Source organism: Lutzomyia longipalpis, chromosome 1, assembly GCF_024334085.1.
Source record: "Lutzomyia longipalpis isolate SR_M1_2022 chromosome 1, ASM2433408v1".
Classification (NCBI taxonomy): Eukaryota; Metazoa; Arthropoda; class Insecta; order Diptera; family Psychodidae; genus Lutzomyia; species Lutzomyia longipalpis.
In genome coordinates, this window is record NC_074707.1 from 36,910,287 (window position 1) to 36,934,138 (window position 23,852).

Genomic DNA, 23,852 nt, shown 5'->3' on the forward strand with positions numbered 1-23,852 from the left:
TCAATTTCAGTCGCAATTTCTGGAAAAAAGAAATTTCCGAGCTTGAATTGAAAAGGTCAGAAAGCAAGTAAAGCCAAAAGGTACGACGCTTTCGAGTTGTTTTCAAGTTCAATTTCCTGCAATTTTGTGTAATTTATTGAGGAAAATATTTTAAAAAATAAAAATAAAAGAAAAAAACTCGTTTTCTTGTGAATTTCTTTTCTCGTGCCGCAGAAAAAAGTCGGAAGGGGAGAGTTCAAAGTCTTTCAGGTTGAATTTTTATCAAAATTTATTGTTTTGTCTCCTTATTTTCTGTAATTTTATGCACTTACAAGTCAAGTTGATTTTCTTTTTCTTTCTTATTTTTGTTGTATAAATAAGGAAATAAATTAATTAGTTGCATTGATCCATCTTTCATCAGTTTTTATTTATTTTTATCTCTTTAATATTCTTTTTAAATTTATCTTTATAGGACTGTGAACAAGTTAAACACTGTTCTTTTTTTTTAAATCAATTTTTTATCCTTCAAGGTGAAAAAAGTGAATTTATAATTCAAATTTATCCTCCTTCTTTTACAATTTTTTTTTCCAGCAGATTTATTAGGTAGGTATATTTTTTTTCATATTGTTAATTTAGTTTCATTTATGAGGTGGAATGATGACAAAAATATCAAAAAAGTGAAAGTTTTCTCTCTCTCTATTTTTACTTTTAAAGGTGAATCAGCAAAATGGTGGCATTTTCTACATTTCTTTTCTGGTGAGAACAACTATATTATATTTCTTTTAATAATATATAATATTGATTTGATAAATAATTCACGTCCCATTGTGTGTTGATTTATTTATTTTTATTTAATATTTCTTTTTCTTTCTGTTTCAATTAAGTTGAATTAACTTTTATATAGGGTGTCCAAATTATTTTAAGAAATATTAACAAAATGATTTTTTAGCGTTTTATAATGATTTATTTTTGAATTTATATTTTTATAAACTTGTTTTTATTTGTTCTTTTCTTGGACTTGAATTTTTAAAGAGAAAAATTATATCAAAATGAAAGCTTCGTGAGATTTGAAAAAACTTTCATTTCTTATTAAAATTTTTCTCCAAAAATGCTTCTTAAAGTTCAGAACTTTCATTAGGGCAACGGGTTTAGCACTGTTCTTAGCCAACGAACATTGCAGGTTCGAATCCGGCAACTATTCCTTTTTTTTTCAAAAACATTTTGCTATCTTAATCAAATCTTTAATTTAATTAATTCTATTTGAAAAAAAAGAATAGCTCTGTTTTCGACCTTAAATGTTATTTTTTTTCTACTTCAGACACTTTAGAACTTATTTATGTAAATGAAAACTTTAAAAAAAATTGTTTTTCCAGTTAATAAATTTTCATTTTAATAAACTTTTAATAGATATTTGAGATATTTTCACACCATGGCTATGCGAGATAAAGAATTAGATTAAACATTAAAATTTAATGTTTTTGAGAGAAAATCGAAAATCGTGACGAAAATCTATTGCAAAAAATCCTGATTGGACCATTAAAGCTTAACCATACTTCAGCGTCAAAAGACGCTGTTCGTTGTTTTTTCTCACTTGCTCCTTGTCAAATTGTATCGCGCTGTCACTGTCACACAAGAAAGGCGGTTATATAACATAGAAACCGCGTTTCTTGTTTGACAGTGACAGCGCAATACAATTTGACAAGGAGCAAGTGAGAAAAAACAACGAACAACGTCTTTTGACGCTGTCGTATGGCCAGGCCTTTAGGGGCGTTTATTAGGCTGCGCGTTTAGCACTGATATTGACAAACAAAATATTGCAAGTTCAAGTCCCATCATTATCTTTTTTTTTTCCCACAAATATTTAAAACCAGAAATTATTCCAAAGAAGCTCAAAATGTTTCCCTGCTTTTTTTCCAAACTGAACACTTTAATTGGGACACCCTATTGAAAGAAAAAAGTACAATGCCCAGATTTTATCTACGATTTTCCATTACAGTTCTTTCACTAAAAAGTTTTCTTGATATTTTCTTCACTAACTACGACTCATTGGCTATTAAATCTACATGTTTTTTTTTTCTTTTTCCATTACATTAGTAGGGTTTGCAATCTTAGAATCTTAAGATAAAATTCTTTTACTTGTGTTTTTGTGTTTTTAGTTTTCTTTTTTGTTTTTTTGGTATACTCTCAGCGTGAAGGATCTATTACAAACAGTAAACGCCTATGGCGAAATAATAAAACACTCGGCAATAAATTCTAGCCACCTAGCAAAACATTTTTCTTCAATTGGCTGTGAAATTAATTGAGAAAGATGACAGAGATACAATTCCTCTTAATAAAATAGAAGGCTAAACAACGAAGAAATTGCGAGTGAAAAGCAGACACAACAAATTTGTTTCCTCTGGCAATTTTTTTGAATCTCTCTTTTCATTCATATTTTGTGTGGATTAAATTACACACGAAAAAAAATTCCCCCGTGTTTACGGCAAAACACCGATGGATTTATTTTGGGAATTTTCCACGCAACTCCAGTGTCAATTTGAGAGGTGACTGAATAAATCAAAAAAAGGCCTCTCCCTGACAAAACTTCTTCATTGAGCAGCAGAACTCAATAAAATTTCTTCAACAAGAGAATATTTTCTTTTAAAAAACAATTTCAAATAAACAATTCAAAAATAGATAAATTTGTGAACTCATAGCTTCCTAAAAAAAAATAAACATTCAGCTTGAAACCCAAATAAACTAAAATTGATGATGAAAAATGAAAATATTCGAGATTTGGAAATACTTCATTTTTCAGTGATTCAGAATTTTCATTTTTTTTTCTTTTTTCATTAAATTATATCTATAAATTAATTTTCTTTTATTTTCATTCCTTTTTTTTTATATAATATAGTTAATATGACTTTACGAGCGTCTTAGTTTCTTCCTTAATTCTTAATTTCTTTGTATATTTTTGTTCTCATTCTGCATCTTGAATCTTTCTTACCTTTCACGCAATGATTTTTTATTCCTTTCTTTTGTTATGCAGAAAATCCTTACGATGATGCTCACGAGCTCTCAATACTTTTCTGTCTTAATTTGCTTGACTTCTTGGTATCTCTTGTTTTTTTTTGTAGCATTAAAAGGCAATTGCTGGATGAGGAACCGCACACTCTCCCACCGTCACACGATACATTGCCATTTCGCTGCAATAAACAAATTAATTTTATTACCTTCAATGAACACATCATCATTATATCGATAAAAATATGCAGAGATTTGCCGAGTTAAATTTAGACTCCAATTAAAATTGAAATTCTGACCAATAAAATGATATAAAGTTCTGAAAAAAAATTGAAAAGAAAAAGAATTCTTACAGTAGATGCCTGATCAATTACTTTAAATAAGAAATTCTTTAACAGTACCTATGGAGGATTTATTATTTCTAACCTCAAGCTTTGACTTTAAAACATTGAAAAAGAGGAAAATTATCTCCGTTTTGTGAGCCCCCGAAAAAGCAGAATTTTACAGAGAAAATCCCAACATAGAGATATATTCTGATATAAATCTTTTCTTTCAATTTGTCAGTTATAAGATTTTTGATATTCTTCAAAAATTTTAAAAGATTTTGACATTTTATTTCTTTCTATAATGATATATCTCTTTAATGATCTTTCTGACTTATTAAAATTATCAAAATGATTTTTTAAATGTTTTAAATTGATTAATTTTTTAATTTCTATTTTTATAAATTTCTTTCAATTTTTTGTTTTCTTGGGCTTGAATTTATGAAGACAAAAAAATCATATCAAAATAAAATTTTCATGAGATTTGAAAAAGTTTTCATTTGTGTTTATAATATTTCTCAAAAAAGCTTCTTATACGTTCAGAATAAAGATCTTTCTGACTCTCTCGGACGACAACTAAATGATAAAAAAAACATCAAGTGTTAAAATCTTACAACAACTTTAAAGTTGTTAGAAAAAAAAAAGATTTTTATCAAAATGGACCCTACAGTCCCCAGAACTTTCGATGCACTGAAGAAGATACAGATTCTATTGAAATTTTCTCTGTAAAATTCTCATTATCTGGAACTTAATTGAACAGAGATAATTTTCTCGTCTTTCAAAGTAGTTTTTTACGCCAAATGTATAATATTTGAGTTTAATTTTCTCTTAACCTGCTGGCCGCCAAGACCTTGGAGCTTCCTTAGAGCGCCAAGGTGGGGTCGTTGAACGACCCCAAGAAGGAAGTCGATTTTCTCATAAACTATAAAACCGGGAACTGTCGGGTCACTACCTTTAGACTCCTTATATAGTCCTCTTGTCCCTTGCATCACAAATTCGCCACCCGGAAACACGCAGAAGAAGATATTAGGGAAAAACATTTTTCACTCATTTTTCTCACTTTCTTCGTGAGAAATTTGCCACGAAGTTGACCGCAACTGCTATTTTTTTTCACTACTTCCCCACATTCCCCTCACTTCCCGCACCGTGATAAATGGCAATATTTCTCGAATATTCTTTATTGTTTTGCACATTTATATGCTTCTAATTATGTTTTATGTTGTTTATGTTACTTATTCGTGATAATTCTGACACTGAGAAGGTAAAGTGAGAAAGTAAACACAACCCTTCAACCCCCTTCAACCATATGATTTATGATGTGACTAACTTCATTCTGAGAAATTTTCCGCAGCATGGCCGTTACACCAATTTTTGAATTCCCTTCTTCTACATTTTCCTTAATAACTTTTCTTGTGGTGGACGGATTGAGCTGAAATTTTTACACAACCTCCTCAGATAACCAAAGAACTTATTTCCAAAAGATGGGAATGGTATCTTTTATATTTATTAAGTTATAGCACGAAATATAGGGCTGGGGTCGTTCAACGACCCCGCTTGGCGGCCTAGAGGTTAAGAAACGTTTTCATTTAATTCTTCCTAGAATTCATCAAAATTTGTTAAATAGACTTTATTTTATTACGATTTAAAAAAAAATATCCACGGTGGCCAGCAAAATCCTCTAAACGTTTAAATTGTCTTTTAAAAAATTTCATTGTATTGTTTATTTGATATTTTGTTGATAATTAATCATTTTTCCTCATATTTAACTTTTTTGCAACAAACTTTGTCTAATTAATCCCATTTAATCTCAAAAGAAACTAAAATTTCTTTCAGAACTTTTCTTTTTAATGTTTCTTATTCTCCTTGAATGAAATCATGACGCACAACTGAATAAATTCCTTTTCATTCCAGCCTTCGTCTAGTCTTCACAACAGACATTGTAAAAATAAATTCAATAGAGCTCATAATAAAATCATTTTCACAGCAAAGAGAATTCACAAATAGAAATAATCTTTTGTGATAGAAATAAAAGAAAATAAAGATATCCATTTGCCATAAGTTCAAACAAAAATAAAGGAAATATTGAAGGAGGTGAGGGGTTAGTATGTCAATTACCTGATGCCGTGATAGTGAACAAAAGCAGCAGCGATGACGAGCACGTGGAATATTTGATGAGATTGAAACTGAAAATAGACAATTATGGCAATTTTAGTTCATTCATTGTATCTTTATTTAAAGATCTTTCTTTGGGTTTTCAGTTGTTTTTTTTTTTGGGAGCTTTTTCAACTCACCCAAATGTCACATTTCCCGGGGAACCATCTTTCCGGCACGCGAGCTGCGTAGAAAGTCGCCCCGAGGATGTAGAGGAGCCCCATGAGGACGAGCCATCCAAGACTTGCGCGACTAATTTGCGTAAACCATCCCTCCATTAGCCCATAGTGGATGGCTGGAATTATTCCGGATAGTCCAAAGCTCATAAAGACTCCCGCCCGGAGAGGTCGCAAGTTTGGTTCGGAAAATTTATCCCACAACGAGACAACAATGGAAAGGATGCCGAGAACAACGACGACACTTAGGTAGATGAGTTTGTGCTGGTAGTGACAGTAGAAGCCGTAGTAGAGCCACGGGACAAAGGAACCCATAATGAGGAGGGCAATGCCGCAGTAGTCCAACTTTGAGAAGAGCTTCCCCACCACCTCAGAATGGCAACTGAGGGTGTGAAAGGCAAAGGAGCAGCCCAGGCAGACGATGGCACCCGCAAAGAAGGCGCCAAAGATTAATTTTTCCTGCAACTGAATCTCAATCGATGGACGAGTGAGGAAGTAGCAGGCAACTCCCACGAAAGCAAAGCATCCTAAAAGTTGAAAAAAAAAATCCTTAAGAACTTTCTCAAAGTTTCCCCGTTCGTTGGTGGGAAGAATTTATTTATTCAATGACCCCTTGTAAACGAGAAAAGCGCGAGAGACGACGTCTTGTGCGGACGTCAAAATGTTTGCACAATGAAGCGCATCTTTCAACATCATTCACTTAACCCTTGAGTTAACCTTTAGTGGTGGTACTTGTGGGATGGTAGAAGAGATGCAAATAAACTTTGTATATAGAAAACATAGGACGTTTATCTTTCAGGGATGTAGCCGGAAATCTATTCAAGGTTTTGAGGTTTTTTTTTTTAAGTTTTAAAGACGTTGAAAATGAATTTAAAATGACCAGATATTATGTTAATTTTTAACGTTTGACAACTCTTTTCATTGATTGACCTTCTTTACGTTTGACGTTTTATAAACTTGTTGCTGCTTTCCTAACGTTTGACGTTTCCTTTTTGATATTTGAAGTTTTTGCTCCAAAGTTTGACGTTTGGAAAGCTTGATGCTGCTTTTCAAACGTTTGACGTTACTGTTTTAACATTTGACATTCGTTTAAATGCACGATGATTCTTTTTTGAACATTTGAGGATTATTTTCTAACGTTTGAGTTTTTTAATGTCTTTCAATTTTTTAACGTTTGACGATCCTTGATTTCAAAGATTTGACGGTTCCTTTCTAAAGTTTGACATTACATAAGTTTGATGTTGCTTTTATAATAATAATAATAATTATTTATTTCAAACACAAAATAGGGTCATGCCCTCTCACATGTGTGTGGCAGGTGAAAAAAGAAAAAAAAAAAAAGAGAAAAAGGGAAAAAAAAATTTACAAAGCAATTTATAAAAAGAGAAAAAAAAATAGAGAAAAAAAAAAGAAAAAGAAAACAAAGCATCAGTGCCCAGACTGAAAATGCCTTTTCAAAGCGTTCATGGAACGGCGGCAGTTACGCGGCAACGCATTGTAAAGGGAGACGCCCTTTACAAAAAGCGTCCGATAGAAGCAATCAAACTCAGCCCTCGGCACCAAGTATCCCTGTACCCTGGCAGAACCCCCCCTTGTCAAAAGAGAGGAAAGGTATTCTGGGGTTTCGGTCTCAATTAGGCGTTGTATGAAAATCAGGGCACGCATCTGGAGGTACGATTCAAGATCGCAGCCTGCAAACGCGTCCCTGAAAGGCGAAATGTGATCGCGAGGTCCAAGTCCGTGAATGTACCTGACACAATTATTAAAAGCTACTGTTAAACGACGGATTGTGTCACGATCCGCGTTAAAGAAGAGCTCTGCTCCATAGTGAAAGAATGGCAGAAGTAGCGCTCGTGCAAGAAGCAGGCGAGTGTCAGTAGGAGTGATGTTCCGGTAGCGTCTTAGGGTATATAAGGAATAGTTGACCTTTCGGCAAAGGGCAGTTGCATGATCAGACCAGGTCAAAGTCGAATTAAAGACGATTCCCAGGTTTTTAACCTGATCAGCAACAGGAATAATTTCTCCGTGAAGGAGTAGAGGTAATGAAGTGAAATTTGCAGATTTCTTAGAGAAAATTATTGCCTGCGACTTCTTAGGATTGAGAATCAACCCATTTGAAGAAGACCAGTGCTCAACTCTTTGGAGGTTTTCATTCATTATTTGGAAGGCAGAGTGGGAGTCGAGTGTAGAACCCTCAGTATAGATTTGCAGATCGTCTGCATAAAGATGGTAGGAACAGTTGCGCAGGACAGAAGGAAGATCATTAATGAATAATGAAAATAATAAGGGACCGAGAATGGAACCCTGACCTATGCCTTTAGTCAGTGAACCAGGAGGAGATAATTCATCTCCAAATCTTACGATTTGAGAGCGCCCGCTGAAGTAGGAGCGGATTAGTGAGATGGCATTTGAGGAAAATTTGAAGAGTTTAAATAGTTTAAAGCAAATAAGATCATGCGGCAGACTATCAAAAGCTTTCGTGAAGTCCAACAGGACTAGAACCACAAAGTGGCTGCAATCGATAGCTGATGCAATGTCATGATTTACCTTAAGTAGTGCAGAAGTGGTTCCGTGACCAGCACGAAAACCAGACTGGAAGTCACAAAGTAGCCTGTTGCTGTTGAGATAGAGGGTCATCTGCTCATGGAGCAGAAATTCGAAAGCTTTAGAAAGAACAGGGAGAAGGCTGATAGGCCGAAAATCAGATGGTGCAACAGGATTAGAAATTTTTGGTATAGGTACAACCAAGGCAGACTTCCAAATTTCAGGGAAAGTCGACGTAGTAATAATATGGTTAAATACATCAGTGAGCACTGGTAATATTACCGGAAGAAGAATTTTAATGAAAGTAAGGGAGACGCCATCACTCCCCACTGCATCAGACCTGACACGGGAAATAGCGTATGCTGCATTTACTTGAGAAACACAGCGGAAGCTAAAACCCTCCCAGGGAATGGATGGAAGATTGGGGCATTCAACCACACCTCCTTGTAAATTGGAACAGAAGAAGGTGTTAAGAACACTTGCGGAGATAGTGGGAGTAGTAGAGGCACTAATAGAAGGGCGCAGGCCCAGTTTCTTTATGTTGCCCCAAAGTTTCTTTGGTGGAAGCTCAACATCAAGATTTTTATGGAAATGTTTTTTCTTGGCTTTGTTCTTTAAAGCACACACTCGATTTCTCAATCGACAATAATGTTGACGATGTGACGGAAGACCAGATCGCTTCCACTTTTTCCAAGCAGCGTCGCGGCGTTTAGCCATCGAGACAATGGATGAATTAATCCATGGAGTAGAGAGAGGTGGAATAAGAACCCGTTTTTTGGGGACCACACTCTCAAAGATTGAATTTAATATTTCAGTTAGAATGGAGGTTTTTTTGGAAGCACAATGTTCTAGATAAAGAGGACTCCAGTCCATTGAGAGAGCAAAAGACAGTGCTTCATTCTTGTCACAATTTTTAATGTCTGCAATGATTCGGTATTTAGCTTTAGGCCGCGGGAGCCGAAAGTTATACGAAGCGAAGATTAGATCATGGTCAGAAATGCTAGGTAGAGGAATCTGACCAAAATGCAGGAGTTTTTGCTCATCACTGCAAGGAATGATCATAAGATCCAAGAGAGAATCCACGCGAGTTGGATTAAATTTCACGTGGAGCAATGAAAGGGAGGACAGAAGTCCAAGAAAACGAGCGCTGATGCTAGAGTTACTTACAAGATTTATGTTGAAGTCACCCATGATTATAAGATTATCATAGGAAAGGGCACAGTCAAGCAGTCGTTCAATGCTTTCTAGATTTCTTACAGGAGGAGGTAGATATGAGCAAAAGACAGTACTGCTGACACCATTGGCCGTAAAAGAAATGCCAATGTACTCTAAAGCATCAAATTTGCCGGAGCAAAGCAATGAACATTTTAGGGAATCACGAACATAGATCCCCACGCCACCACCTCTGCGACCCTCACGGTCGCACCTAAATAATTGGAATCCCCGAACACCCACGGCCTCCGCCGAGTCGGAAGAGTCCAGCCAAGTTTCAGAGACACATAGGATAGAAAGAGCTGAGTCAAAAAGGAGAAGGCGAATTTCATCAATGTGCCGCCGAACGCTTCGGGCGTTCATATGTGCAATTATAAAAGAAAAACGTGAATCAGTAGTAAGTTTTTTGAAAGAAATTAAGGTTTGATTAGAAATAGAATCTTGTAAATTTTCAATCTGGGCTGATGTGGATGAGAATAAGTCTGCATCCCCAAAATCTACTTTAAGAAAATCATGAAAGTTAAAACTAGAATTAATGCCACTATTGAGGGAAGACCCGCAGAATAGCGAGTGATGAAGAAGTCCAGGATCAGGCAGGTCGTCATCATGGGAGGGAACCGATGGGATCATGGAGTACTCACCGGGCATCCTGCCCGTCGTCATCTTTGGAGATAGCATCTTCTCCATGCTCACCCGAGACTCCGGACCCAACAGCGGGCGCGACTCCAGCGGCACCATCATTCTCCCTAGGCTGGGCAGTAGTTCCGGGGACTGCAGGTGTTGTCTTTCGTCTTGGACGAAAAAGAAACTCCTTCACCAGGATCCCGGAATCCCAGAAATCAGGTTGAAGTGCCTCGTCGAACTCTTCAGGCAAGAGCTCCACGCGAAAGGAACCAATACGACGCGTGGAATCCTCCGCTGGGATGAGATTCACACATCGGGGGCGGCGTCCCGAGGAAAGGGTACCTTCGAGACGATTGCTTAATTGATCAGCGGTAACACTTCTCGCCAATCGAGTCACGAAGAGCCATCGATATGAGGGCACAGTTGGCAGAGCATTCTCAGGTTTAGCGCGCCCCACCACAACCGGACGACGCACAGGACGTCCCGCCTCACGCTCCGGACGTACGTAGTCCCTCACGGCACGCGCAGGGTGATTTTTTCCACCAACATCCAGATTGGAATTTTCCTGGGGCCCCTGAGGCACGCCAGCATCCGGCTTTGGAAGGGCACAACGAGCATTTCCAGGTAAAGACTTCTCCGCAGAGGCATCAAAAAGATCGCGGCCTCCAACAGGCCAAAAGAGAGATCTTCCGGGCATTGAGTTGCGAGGCGAGGAATGAAATGGCACAGAATTCTTGGACTCCAGAGCAGAAACCCTTGCAGTGAGGGCTCTAATCAGACTGTGCAGGGCCTCGTTTTCCGTCTCCAGGCACCCACACCTGGTTCTAAGGATCTCAATTTCCTTCTGAAAATCCACAGGTGCTGTAGCTCCAGCAGTGCCTGTAGCATTCATCACGCGCGTCGCGTCGCAAACTCCACCGTCGCGGGTGACGCAATCAGCACACACCCAATCGAAAGTGCCACTGTCGTGATCCTTAATCCTCTCATTTGAAAGCGGAGGATCGATGCAGGCACCGTGAAACCAGCGGTCACATCCTCCTCCACACTTTATCCCCGGAAAGAATTTCATAGAAATTCGCTTCTTGCACATCTCGCATGCCCCGGGCGATGCTCGCGTGGGGATCATTTTGAGGCCGCGTTGAACTCTATCGCACGGCACTGTACTCCTCAGTTAAGCAATCGACGAGCGAGCGTATGAAGAATCCCCGCGAGTAAAAGCGAGATGAATATAGCGACAGCAGTGGTGACGTCACTCGAGATAAGACCGTCGATTCTCAAAGCACGAGGCACCACAATTTCATAAAATTCTATGCTCCAGAGCACTTGAGCATAAAATCCACACAGCAAGAATGACACACGCTGTTTAATGGTCACTACTGTTAAACTATTATAAGGGTAGCAACCCTGAAACTATCGATAATTCGATAAAATAAGGCACAGAGAAAATAATCAGTCAAAAGTAGATGACAGCTCTCTCTAAATGATCTCTTCTATCGTTTTCTGACAAATGACGCTTATTTTCTAACACTTGACGTTCGCATATTGTTTTTAAACATTTAACGGCTCTTTGTAACATTTAAGTAGTTTAAGTTCTTTTTTAACGTTTAATAAACATCATTTTATCGTTTAATAAAATATTTAAAAAAAAAAACGTTTAAAAATCCCCTTTCGATAATTTTAGCTGTGATTCTTTCGAAGAAAAGAATAGCACAGCTTCTGTATACCACCTAAAATGCAAAGTCGTCAGATCGGGCTCTTTTTAATGTAATATTTTGCATTGAAATAACATGTTATGATCTCTAAGGAAAAGACTGAAGTTGAAGTTCCTGAATATTTAGGGTAGATTTAGACACACAAAAACCCTCCCTGGCTACGCTTCTGTTATCTGACGAATATCCATGTACTTCCCATCAGATTTACACCCATTGTTGTAGAAAGATACAACAGCCTTTCAAGAGGATTCAGAGGAGCATAAAAATAGACTTTGGAATACATTTTGAATATTTTTATTCAATGAAGAGATTTTTTTATCATTTACAAAGAATTTTAAAATTAAAATCTTTCCTTAATTGACTTTGCAATAATTTATCAAATTGCAATGAAAATGAATGAAAATTACAATGACATTTTATCTTTTTATTCTAATTTAAGTTCTTTTAGAGCATTTATCAGTATCCAAGAGCTTTGGTCTTTATCAAGAAACCCTTCCAAATTACAGTCAAAATCCATTCCTGAGTCTGGGTTGTTTAAAATTCTCCAACTTCTTTGGGAAAATTCCCATCAAAGGTGCTGTCGTTCACATTACGGAGGCTGAAGTAGTGAGACCTAAAGGCAAGCGGAATGAGATATGAAGTATAGCCAGCTGGATGATCTCGTACCAGTGATCTGTCCTCCTCCAGTTTCTCCAAGTCAATCACATCGTCTCCATTGATGTTATTCCTCTCTTCGGTTAGCAGTTCGATCAGGTCAGCAAATGTGGGTCTCTGGCACGGATCTCCCTCCCAGCAGGATGACATGATGCGGTAGAGACTCTGCGAGCAATTCAGAGGCTTCCCCATGCGTCGTCCACTTCCCAGGAAGTCTGCAAGTTGATCATTTTCAACTGTCGGGTAAGGGATGCATCCCAACGTAATAATCTCGTACAGGAGCACTCCAAAGGACCACACGTCGGATTGTGTGGTGTACAGCTGTCGTGTGAGAGCTTCAAGGGCCATCCATTTGATCGGGACACGTCCTCTTCCACTCTTCTTGTACATTCCGCTATCCTTGATGTTGCGACTCAGCCCAAAATCCGCAATTTTCACCACATTGTTTTCACTTAGGAGGACATTCCGTGCTGCCAAGTCGCGATGAATGACACGATTATCTCCGAGGAACTTCATCCCTTCCGCCACTTGTACAGCAATGTCCAGAAGAGATTTCAGCGTAACACAGGGATCATTTTGTATCACCGTATCATCTGCTACTGATGCTTCGTCCCCCAAATAGACAGGATTCTGCACAACATTGACGTAGGAGATTCTATCCGTAGATTTTCCAGCCTTTTGATGCATTTCCTCCAAAATATCCTTCTGTGGCTTTGGTTTTTCCTCAATGGCATGATTGAAATTGATAAAGTTGTCACTAAACTCACTTAGGCGGGAATGTTGATTCTTTCGGCTGGCCCATTTCGCCCTCAGGAAGTTCAGCAAGCTCCCATTGGCACAGTATTCGGTCAGGAGGCGCATCTTTGTTCCCTTCCTCGTACAATGCCCCACAATGCTCAGAATATTCGGATGTTTGGGGACAGATTTCATGATTTTAATCTCCTCGAGAAATCTGTCCAGATCCTCAAACGACGGAGAATCCTTTAACATTTTAACAGCGACGGGAATTTGTGTTGAATTCGGTGCGAAGAATGTTCCCTTGTTAACTGTGCCAAATTGCCCTTCTCCAATCACATCCAGGATCACCATACTTCGTGGATCAACCTCGAAGTCATCATTAATGCAGGGATCTGTTGCAATATCCGCCATGACTGTTATTGTTGTTTTCTGGGACATATCCTTGAGTTCATCAACTTGAACTGGGAGTGGTTCTGCGCACAGTGCCTTCTTTTGGTACACAATAGCCAAGACGATGAATGCCGCGAATCCGGAGAGTACAACAAAAATCCACATAATCATTAACTTCCTACTCATCTTGCTGAGGGAAATTTCAAAGGTCTTCACAGCTGTTTTCCCGCTTGCATACGTAGCTTCAACGGAGATCTCAAAACGCCGGGCTTTCGTTTGAAAATCCAGGAAATCCACACAAGTCTGATTTCCACTCGTTGTGATTGTCATTGATGTTGGATTGACGTGATTTAGGCTGCGCATTGTGACTTTGTATCCATGAGGATAGGGCTCCTCTGGCTTATCCCAGCTAATCTTGAAATTCCACGTGTAATCACCGACTTTTTCCGCTTCAACAATCACATTTCTTGGCTTCGTAGGGGGGCAAATTCGGACAATATCTTGAGGTTTTGTAAAAACTTCCCTGCATGTTGGCGTTTTGAAGCTCCACCATTCAAAATCCTTCGTTGCCTGCTCCCCGTAATGCAGAAAACTCCTCACTGATACTTTGTAATCATGCTCAAAGTCAAGATCTCCAATCGTTACTCTGTACTTTGGCTTCACACTCAATTCCACGATCTGGGGAATTGTATTGAGTTTCCCATGGAAGTTATCATGCCATGCTACGCTGTAGTGGCAAATATTGTCCGCCGACGGGATCCATTCAACATCAGCAATGATGCAAGTTTCACATTTAGGCGAAGGCCGATAATTCACCATTTTAACGTCTTTTACCTCTTCAAATGGTCCGTGTTCCATAAGAGTTCTAAACGCCATCTCCTTCACGATAAAATGTTCCTTAACCACCGAAGCATTCCCCTTGAAGCCAAATCCGGAGATGTTATACTCCCTCCCTGGATGAAGCGCATCAATCAATCCAAAGGGGCTATTGGCCAGATAAATAACCTCCTGACGTCCATCGCGAACTCTGAATTGCATAACAATGGAACTATTTCCTTCAGTCATGTTCACAGCCACAGTTAAACTTCGATCATCACGACAGATTAATCCAATTTCGTAGAACCTCTTCCGCGTATAATGTCTCGAAATTTCATTATATTCAGGACTTTTCGGTGTATCCTTGCAAAGTTTGTAACAATCGCGAATTTTTCCAGAATTTTCCGTTATTGCCAAGCAAAGGTGCACACATTCCAATCTTTCAACATTCAACTCTCGTGGAATGATCACTGTGTCCATATTATTTGACATTTTAGCACTCACATGTCGCAAAATCACAAGGAAAATGCACAAAACACTAAACTTGCAAAAGATCTTCATTTTGACGAATTTAAGGAACTTTACAAACTTTCACAAGACTTCTTTACTTCTCAAGAATTTGCATAAAACTGACTTGAATGCTCCTTTTGAACCTCCTTTTATAGCCTGATCTTTTCACCTTTATACCTGACCTAATCCCTTGCCGAACGAATGTTAAATTCAATTTTAACTATTACCAAGAATCATTATCTCCTCATAATTACTTTTTCTCAACTAGACAAGATGCCCGAACAAGCAAAATTTCCCTTTTTAGGACTCCTGTAGCGTCCCCAAATAAATCAAGGGAACCTTTAGCAGTGATTTTTCTCATTATTTTCTCAAGATTAGAATTTGAAAATAATTGCTGGACTTTCCATTTCTACAAGCAAAACGGAATTTTTTTTTAACATTTTTCTTTGAATTCTTGAAAATCTTTAAATAATCAGGAGAATTTCTCTGAGTTTCCACCAAATAATAAAGCTTATATTCTGCAAAAATAACGGACAAAATTGTGTAGAAAAAAGAAATCTAATCTATGACGTTGTCTTTTACAAAATTTTGCTCAAAGCCTGATAAAATAATTTTTAAAATCCAAGGTAAATTCAGCTAATTTGGCCAGTATGGATGGCAAGGAAGTTAGGATATGATTTTAGCAGCTAATAACTTTTAAATGGATAGAGATATACACTACCCGACAAAAGTTTCCGGGCAAGCAAAAATGTCGTATTTTTGAAGGCAAAGAGGATTAGTCATTTTAGTATGAATCAGTCCCCAAAGAGGTAACCAAATTTAATTTTTAAATTATCATAGGGCATTGTCAAAGACTCAAGAAAAGCGTGGTCATTTCCCGGAAAAGCGCTGGGAAATATACGAATTTTCACATTTTATGTCAAATCGGGTGCAAACTTCTTTGATTTTTTTCTTAATTTCTAGTTATTCTAGAAAATTCCTTTCTGTGCCATATGAAAGCTATTTAAAGGCCTAACAATATATATTTAAATCATTTTCCTACGGTGGAAAACTCGCGAGATTTTCCGGCATTGAACTTTTCTTTTGCTTCCCATTTCTCCAATATTGTTCGTGACCAATTTTAAAATATCTCATTTTGTAGCATTTTTAATTATCTTTCATTTGATGTAGCACTTGCAGGGGAAATCCGCTGGGAAAACTCGCTACAGAATGATTTTCCAAAGTTAAGCACGTTTTCGCGTTGGAGAAAAAGAGATAAACGATTTCTCCTCTTTGATGTTTCCAGAATGTTCTAAGAATTCCCCTAGAAAAAAATTGGCCATCTCTTTTCCTCCAACGTGAAAATGTGCTTAACTTTGGAAAATCATTCTGTAGCGAGTTTTCCCAGCGGATTTCCCCTGCAAGTGTTATACCAAATGAAAGATAATTAAAAATGCTACAAAATGAGATATTTTAAAATTGGTCACGTTCAATATTGGAGAAATGGGAAGCAAAAGAAAAGTTCAATGCCGGAAAATCTCGCGAGTTTTCCACCGTAGGAAAATGATTTAAATATATATTGTTAGGCCTTTAAATAGCTTTCATATGACACAGAAAAGAATTTTCTAGAATAACTAGAAATTAAGAAAAAAATCAAAGAAGTTTGCACCCGATTTGACATAAAATGTGAAAATTCGTATATTTCCCAGCGCTTTTCCGGGAAATGACCACGCTTTTCTTGAGTCTTTGACAATGCCCTATGATAATTTAAAAATTAAATTTGGTTACCTCTTTGGGGACTGATTCATACTAAAATGACTAGTCCTCTTTCAATTGGCTATATCTCCGGCTGTGGGTAATCGATTTTCAAAAATCGACCAGTTTTGGAAAGGTACATTTCTCACCTTTTCAAAACTGGTAAATTTTTGAAAATCGGTCAACCCGTTATTTCTTGGCAGCCATTTTGGTAAACCTAGGCAAAAGTTTTTTTTTTCACAATTTTACAAATTTTCACTTTGACCTTTTGCATCTCGGCCGCTAGTGCACCGATTTTGATAAATAGATAGTCGTTGGAAAGGTAATTTAATTCCCTTTCCAAATCTGATAAATTTTTGAAAATCGGTTAAGCAGTTCAGTCATGACAGCCATTCTAGTGAACCATAGTGAAAAAATACACTTTTGACCATATCTCAGCCTGTGCTTGACCGATTTGGACAAACTCGGATTCAAATGGTAGCTAATCATGTCCCCTAAGTTTTAAAAAAAATTTCATCCCGATCCGTCACGTGGTTCTTTTTTAATGTTTTTTTAGTGATACCCTTATGTTACAAATAGGGTACCCTAACTTCAAACGTTGACCATTTAATTTTTATAAGTTACACTTGGTCCAAATTTCATCAAAATTAAATGTAGACATTATTATCTAACTTTAAAAAAAAATTTCACTAAAATCCATCAAGCGGTTCTCCTGTAATGCCATTTTTTGTGAAGCTATGCGCGATTTTTACCAGTTTTGGAAAGGTGAGAAATGTACCTTTCCAAAACTGGTCGATTTTTGAAAATCGATTAACCACAGCCGGAGATATAGCCAATTGAAATTTGCCTTCAAAAATACGCAATTTTTGCTTGCCCGGAAACTTTTGACGGGTAATGTAAGTTTTTAGATACCAATAGATGTGTTAACAGAAAAGGTTTTATTTAAGTTTCAAATCCAAATCGATACTATCCTTAAAATTATAGCCTGTGTAGGCCAAAATGGGAAAGTTCCCTTTTGTTAGCAAAACGATGAAATATTCTAGAATTCATGTCTTGTTAAATTCTCTACTAAACATTAAAAACGGTTCTAAGATCGTTAATTAAGTAATTATTTCACTTAATTTTTTATTATAAAATTTTTATTAATGGAAAAAATTTTTTTTTACATCAAGTGATAATTCAAGCATTTTAAACAAAAACGTTAAAAGCTCACATTTCTATTTTAAACAATTCCGTTTTTACTCGGCTGACATGGCTGACATAAAAACTATTGTCACGGAAAAGCTCTTCTTTTTTACATTTTGATCTGTACAATCTATACAATTTCTTAAAATATATTTGAATTAAAAACTAAATAAAACTTTTCTTTTAACACATCTTTTGGTTAAAGAATTTTTCAGATATCTCAATTCAATCAAAACTATTAGCTTATAAGACTTAACTTCCTGGTCATCTTGTATTTTAGATCTTTCTTGGGCTTAGGAAAAATCCTTTGACCACAAGATTCTTAAACCCGCAAGGCAAACAGAAAACTTATTTTCCAAAAAGATTTTGAAGCTCTTTAAAATTTTTTTCTTTTTTAACCTTTGGAATGCGGAGGCCTTGGTAGTTACGTAGAATGCGAAGGTGGGGTCGTTGAACGACCCCAAAAAGAAGGCCAATTTTCTCCCAAACTATACAACCTGGAGTTGTCGGGTTAGTGCCTATAGATTCCTTATATAGTCCTCTTGCACCCTGCACCACAAATTCGCCGCCCTAAAATACTTAGAAGGAGATATTAGGGAAAAACATTTTTCAATCATTTTTCACAATTTCTTTTTGAGAAATTTGCCAAGAAACTGCAATTTTTTTTCACTCTTCCCCACATTCCCCTCACTTCCCGCAACGTTATAAATGGCAATATTTCTCGAATATTCTTTATTGTTTTGCACATTTACATGCTTCTAATTATGTTTAATGTTGTTTATGCTCTAAAAAATTTTCCGCAGCATGACCGTTACACCAATTTTTGAATTCCCTTCTTCTACATTTTCCTTAATAACTTTTCTTGTGGTGGTCGGATTGAGCTGAAATTTTTACACAACCTCCTCAGATAACCAAAGAACTTATTTCCAAAAGATGGGAATGGTATCTTATATATTTATGGAGATATAACACGAAATATAGCGCTGGGGTCGTTCAACGACCCCGCTCCGCATTCCAAGGGTTAAAAAATTGTTCAGAAAATTAAGAATCTCAAATTCCCACAATAAAATTAACCATATAAATGCCTCTTTGTATTCAAAGTTTTTATTGAATCAATAAAATAAAACTTTACAAAAACTCATATTTATTTTAAATATTGATTTAATAAATTAATTCCTATTTTTATATGAATTCCCCCTGACACGAGGAAAATTTCTCGTTAACATACCCCATAAAATTTTTCTTGACCTCTGCCCTTTCGTTCTAACGCCCTATTGATAAGAAACTTTATTCACTCTCTCTCTCTCCTTCTCATTTTCTCTCTAAATCACCGCCACTTAAGAAAATCTAATCCAAATGGCGTCAATACATTTTTTGATAAAATACAAAAACGTTTGTCTTGGCGGTATTTGTCATGAAATTTAGCGCGATTTGCGTTTTGTTATGTCACACGATGCTTGCGCAATTTCCCCCGATATGTTTATTTGATGATAAATTCAGCATGAAAGTGGAAAAGACGCCAAAGAAATTATTAAGATATTGAAAATTGAAACAAAATATACCAACTCTCTGTGGCAAAAGTTATTCAACTTCATCGAATTTGACGAATATTCCATTCATTTTCATTTCATCAAGAAAAGCTTTCTAAAAAAGCTCTCATTCTTCCATTTAAATGGAAGGAAAAATCATGTAAAATGTATGGGAGGGAAAAAAAAGTTATTATTGGATCTTTTTTTTCCTTTCATCGAGTAAGAACAAATAATTTACAAAAGGACATAAATATTTCTTTTTTTCCCCCTTTTGGCTAAACAATGGAACTTCACATGAGTGAGTTTGAGTGTTTGCCAGCCCATTTGCCGCATAAATGGTCAATAAAGTGGCTTTATCATTAAACTACAATCACCTGCTAGACATTGATATGCCTGTGAGTCGCGCAAAGTCGATAATATATGAGGATGATTTGTTAATTGGCAATTAATTTTTTATATAAAGGTGAGTTATTTATCCAAAAGGGGCTAATAAATGGTTTGAAAAATAGCCGAAATCGCCATCAAATTCCCACAATTTTAAAGAATAAAAAAGGATTTAAAAAAATGAGGACTTACCAAGAAGATGTGTCCAGATATTCCCAGTTTCTGTGTGAATGCGAAAGATGGATTTGAAGCAGGCGCCAAAGGACGGGAGCGGCGGACGATGTCCTCGATGGAGGAAGTCATTGTCCTGCAGCCAGCGAGGTAGATTCTTATAGTGGCACACCTTCCACGATGCCTCCAGCACCTTCCTTACAAATTCCTCCGCCTGCTCGGCAGCATTGTGCGCCAGAGCCCCCAAGTCAATTTCATCCGACAGCACACCTGCCTTGAGCACTTCCGTCATTTCCGCCTCGAGGAGTTGATTGTCCTCCGGCGTCGACGGCAGCGGGCACCCAACACCATCCTCTTCCTCCTCATCCCCGAGATCATCGTCATCATCCTCAACCATCCCCAGCAGATCAATATCATCATCCCCGGACGCCAGGGAATCCACTTCCGGGTTCCACGCTCGTCTCTTCCGCAAACTCGACAGATCCTCCATCAGTGTGAGAACACTGCGTCCTCCCTCCTGAGTCACCATCAACGGAGTTTCTCTAACACTTTCCCCCAATTCCGCCATTTCTCAATCACAAAAAAAAGAACTCTCTCCTGGAAAAGACAGAGAAGAGGTGCTGTCTACATTAAAAAATCCCCATCTTATCTCCTCTTTTCAAAGACCAAAATCTCCCCAACACGCGATAACCTAATCAAATAGGCCAAACGACTATCTCACAGTCTCTCACTGTAAGCTCTGTGTGGCTAACTCCAAAGACTTTGCGCGTATCCCCAAGGTCATCACGACCACTCGCAGTTTTTCCATTCTCGCAAAACTCACAGAGAAGCACGTGTTTGTCCAATACGAGTTTTTCCATTTCCACACCTTCAAGTTCAACGCAAATCACACGCACCACCCATTAATTTGTCTTCTAAGTCCCCCCATTCTAACACAACCACGCAGTTCTATAAATCTCCTATTTATTTGCTGCGAAATTTCTCTCTCTGTGTGGAAGTTGTTAAGATTTTTATGGGAATTCTAATGAAATCTGGCGCAGAGCGCAATTTAATCCAACAACAACTGCAACATAAAAATCTTTATCTTAAAAAGATACAAAGCTTTGGAGGAGAACAAAAAGGGTTATAAAACTGTGAGAGGAAGAGATAAATAAAAAGTTCTAAATGAGAAATTTAATGTTGTTTCCCCCCCTCTTTTAGAATGAATTGGCTAAAATGATATCGCGCTATCAATGTTGAACATTAGATTTTGTAGGAAACATTGAGCATAGAATGAGGAATTTTTGGGAGGATTTATTGCGGGGGATTGAGGAGGGATTTATGACACTTTTTTCTCTTATCTGTCAATACCAAAAAGAGGCTAAAATTGATAAGAATTGTAAATTTAGGTGCGTTGTTCCAGTTATTTAAGCTTAATGTGACAGGGAAGAGTTAAATATTCAAATTATCTGTCTAGAATTCTTCGGAGAAAGTGAATGCTTTCATCAGGCATGAAAATGTTGGGAAATTCAGCATAAAAATTAAAAGAATGATTCATTTTTCAACGTTTTCTTCCGGTAATGAATTTTTTGTTGACAATTAAAAGTAGAAACGTTTTTCCAGACTTTATTAAAGGAGCGTAAGTTAAAAGATCTGAAGATTCTTTGTCATTTAAGGATACTAAATCTTTTTTTTTATCAAACTTTAATTACTTTCTTTGACTTTTACTTTACCAAATAATAACGTTATTCTGACGTTAGAATTTAGTAAGCTAATGACTAAATTCTGACCATTTTTTACGATAATCTAACGTTATTATAACGTTAATAAATAGTCAGTAAAGTCAAAGTTATCATGTGTTAGCTGGGAAGATTTTAATGTTTTCAAGTCATTAACACAAGAAATTTATTTCTTCTCGTCTCAGTTATATTAGTTACTAACTATGAAAAGGCAGAGTATGAATTTTCTCGAAATGTAAGTACTACTTAAGAAAAATCTTGGAAAGAAATGAAGCGTATTATAGAACTGCTTTAAAGTAAATAATAAGACGAATTTTTTTATTATTATTGCTGAAATTTTATTTTATAAATTGCTGAATTAAAACGAATTAGGTCCAAATCCAAATAAAAGCTTTGGTTGGACCGTTAGAACATTTTTAATTCAAAATTAAAGTCAATTTTTAATAGAATTTTAAGTAATTTAATCTTGATCTTTGTCAATACATTTTTACTCATAAAACTTTTATTCAAGACTTTCCCATCAATGAGTGTACCTGATGAATCAATAAAAGATCTCCGAGATGTCAGAAAGAAATTAAGAGACGTCAATTTTAAAGACTTTTAATCTACAATCAAACTCGAATTTTAAATTTTCTTTATTCTTAAAACAAATTTTTTAAAATAATTTATTTGAACAAAATTTTCAAACAAAATAAAGAAAGATTTCAATAGATCCCATGAATATTCTTTTTTTAACGATACAAAATTCTCCTCTCTCAATTTGCATGCAAACCTAAAATCTCTTTTGTTCTGCGGCATTTAATTAGTAGAATTTTAATGCAAAACAACCTTATCGATTATGAATGTAGTGCGAGTTCTGTGAGCTCATAAACATTGGTAGGTAATTTGCTTTATTGCCACCCCCTGTAGCACGCTCAAGGCCGAAAGATACTCGCCAGGTGTGTCCCTGTCGAGGGAAATAGGTGAGAAAAATCACGAAAAGGTTCTGATTTAATATTTTCAGGGATTTATTGAAAACACCAATAAATTCGCGAGATAATGAAGCTGATTAAGCATTTTAGGATGGGATGCGCGACATTGCAGACAAGTGCAGGTTGGAAAACAATCCGCGTTTTCGCATACTAATTGCTGGTGGCTCAGCCAAACAGAAAGTGGCACGATTTTCTGCATTTTTTTCTTAGCCACACGCTGGCCGGAAAATTGGAAAAACTTGCGAAATGTGGGAGTGTTGATGAAATGCGCGAAAAAAGGGAAAGTTTGTTGGAGAGAAGAAGTTGGCAAAAGCACAAAAACTTATGCAACAAGCTGTCACTCGGGAGCTTTGTTTTCCACGGGAAAATCCTCACCTGGTGCGTCCACTCACAGTGCCCACAGAGTACCCAGAGAACCTTCCGGAAGCTCCACTGAATGAACTGTGGACTCGCAATGCTGAGTGCAAAGTCCTTTTAAGAGCGCACAAAGTCATTGATCGATTTTCCCTCAACCCATCCACCCCTTCTCACTGCCCCAGAATCACCCGAGTCCCCACAATTGCTCAATAAACTGCTGGGAGAACTTACAGAGAAGCTAATCCAATGCGAGGGGTGCTCCCCGAAGATCCGTGAAAACGCGCAGAGTCGCAGAAAAAAGGTGGTTGTGTAATTTTCTTGCTCCACAAGAGACTTTCCCAGCTCTCTTGAAATAGTCTCAGCCTCTTTCACTGCACAGAGTACACCATTGCACACCACCGGGGACTTCCTTGACCTTCCCGTACACCGTACAAAAGCACTAGAAATAGAAAATTACACGAAAATCCGTAAGAAAACTGCCGTGAGAACTTTTTTTTCGTGCGAGCACACTTTTCTGCAGCACTCTCGTCGATTCGTGACGTCAATCTGTCAAAGCTGTCATGTGTTTTTTGACATACCTTTTGAATTTGGCGCCATTTCAGCAGTTCCAAAAATCACCACTGGCACTACTGGTAGTGTTGGGTGAAGAGTAAATGAGATGGATGCAATTTAGCGCTATCTGTGTGTCTCACACATTTAGTTTTTCGCAATTTTCTCGCATTTTCCGCCGAATTTTCCGGGGAAATTGAGTTTTCCGGGCTTAGGAGACGCCGCCGCGTCGATTGGCATCAAAAATTCCAAAAGTTCACGAAAATCCATTTCCGGGAAAAAAAGTGCGTGTAAAATCCCCAACCGTCAAAATTTCCGCAGGCCCCCAATTCCGCACAGAGGGGCTTCCCGGGGGCTCCAAAGCACCCGGAAGTGCTCTAGGAGCCCCAAATATGTGTTTTCTGGCCAAAAAATCGCCGGAA

At 37.3% G+C, this 23,852-nt stretch overlaps 2 protein-coding genes across 2 annotated transcripts; both read right to left on the reverse strand.

Moving 5' to 3' along the window:
* Positions 1-250: 250 nt before the first annotated feature.
* LOC129787102 (adiponectin receptor protein) lies at positions 251-23,470 on the reverse strand. The gene is made up of 5 exons (XM_055822422.1): positions 23,113-23,470; positions 19,857-20,432; positions 5,597-6,159; positions 5,421-5,488; positions 251-3,164 (listed from the first exon to the last, which is right to left on the reverse strand). Exons 2-5 carry the CDS (start codon positions 20,401-20,403, stop codon positions 3,098-3,100), a joined length of 1,245 nt encoding a protein of 414 aa, XP_055678397.1. The 5' UTR covers positions 20,404-20,432; positions 23,113-23,470; the 3' UTR covers positions 251-3,097.
* LOC129787098 (tyrosine-protein kinase receptor torso-like) lies at positions 12,003-15,062 on the reverse strand. Its single transcript, XM_055822414.1, has one exon. The coding sequence runs from the start codon at positions 14,881-14,883 to the stop codon at positions 12,259-12,261; it is 2,625 nt and encodes an 874-aa protein (XP_055678389.1). The 5' UTR covers positions 14,884-15,062; the 3' UTR covers positions 12,003-12,258.
* Positions 23,471-23,852: the final 382 nt, after the last annotated feature.

What these genes read in the sequence shown, in the direction of transcription:
- LOC129787098 (XM_055822414.1), bottom strand. Translation starts at nt 14,883, where the DNA reads ATGAAGATCTTTTGCAAGTTTAGTGTTTTGTGCATTTTCCTTGTGATT.
- LOC129787102 (XM_055822422.1), bottom strand. Translation starts at nt 20,403, where the DNA reads ATGGCGGAATTGGGGGAAAGTGTTAGAGAAACTCCGTTGATGGTGACT. An exon ending in TATCTGGACACATCTTCTTG is followed by an intron (nt 6,160 to 19,856) that starts GTAAGTCCTCAT and finishes TTCAACTTTTAG; the next exon opens with GATGCTTTGCTTTCGTGGGA. An exon ending in GTTCACTATCACGGCATCAG is followed by an intron (nt 3,165 to 5,420) that starts GTAATTGACATA and finishes TGTTTATTGCAG; the next exon opens with CGAAATGGCAATGTATCGTG.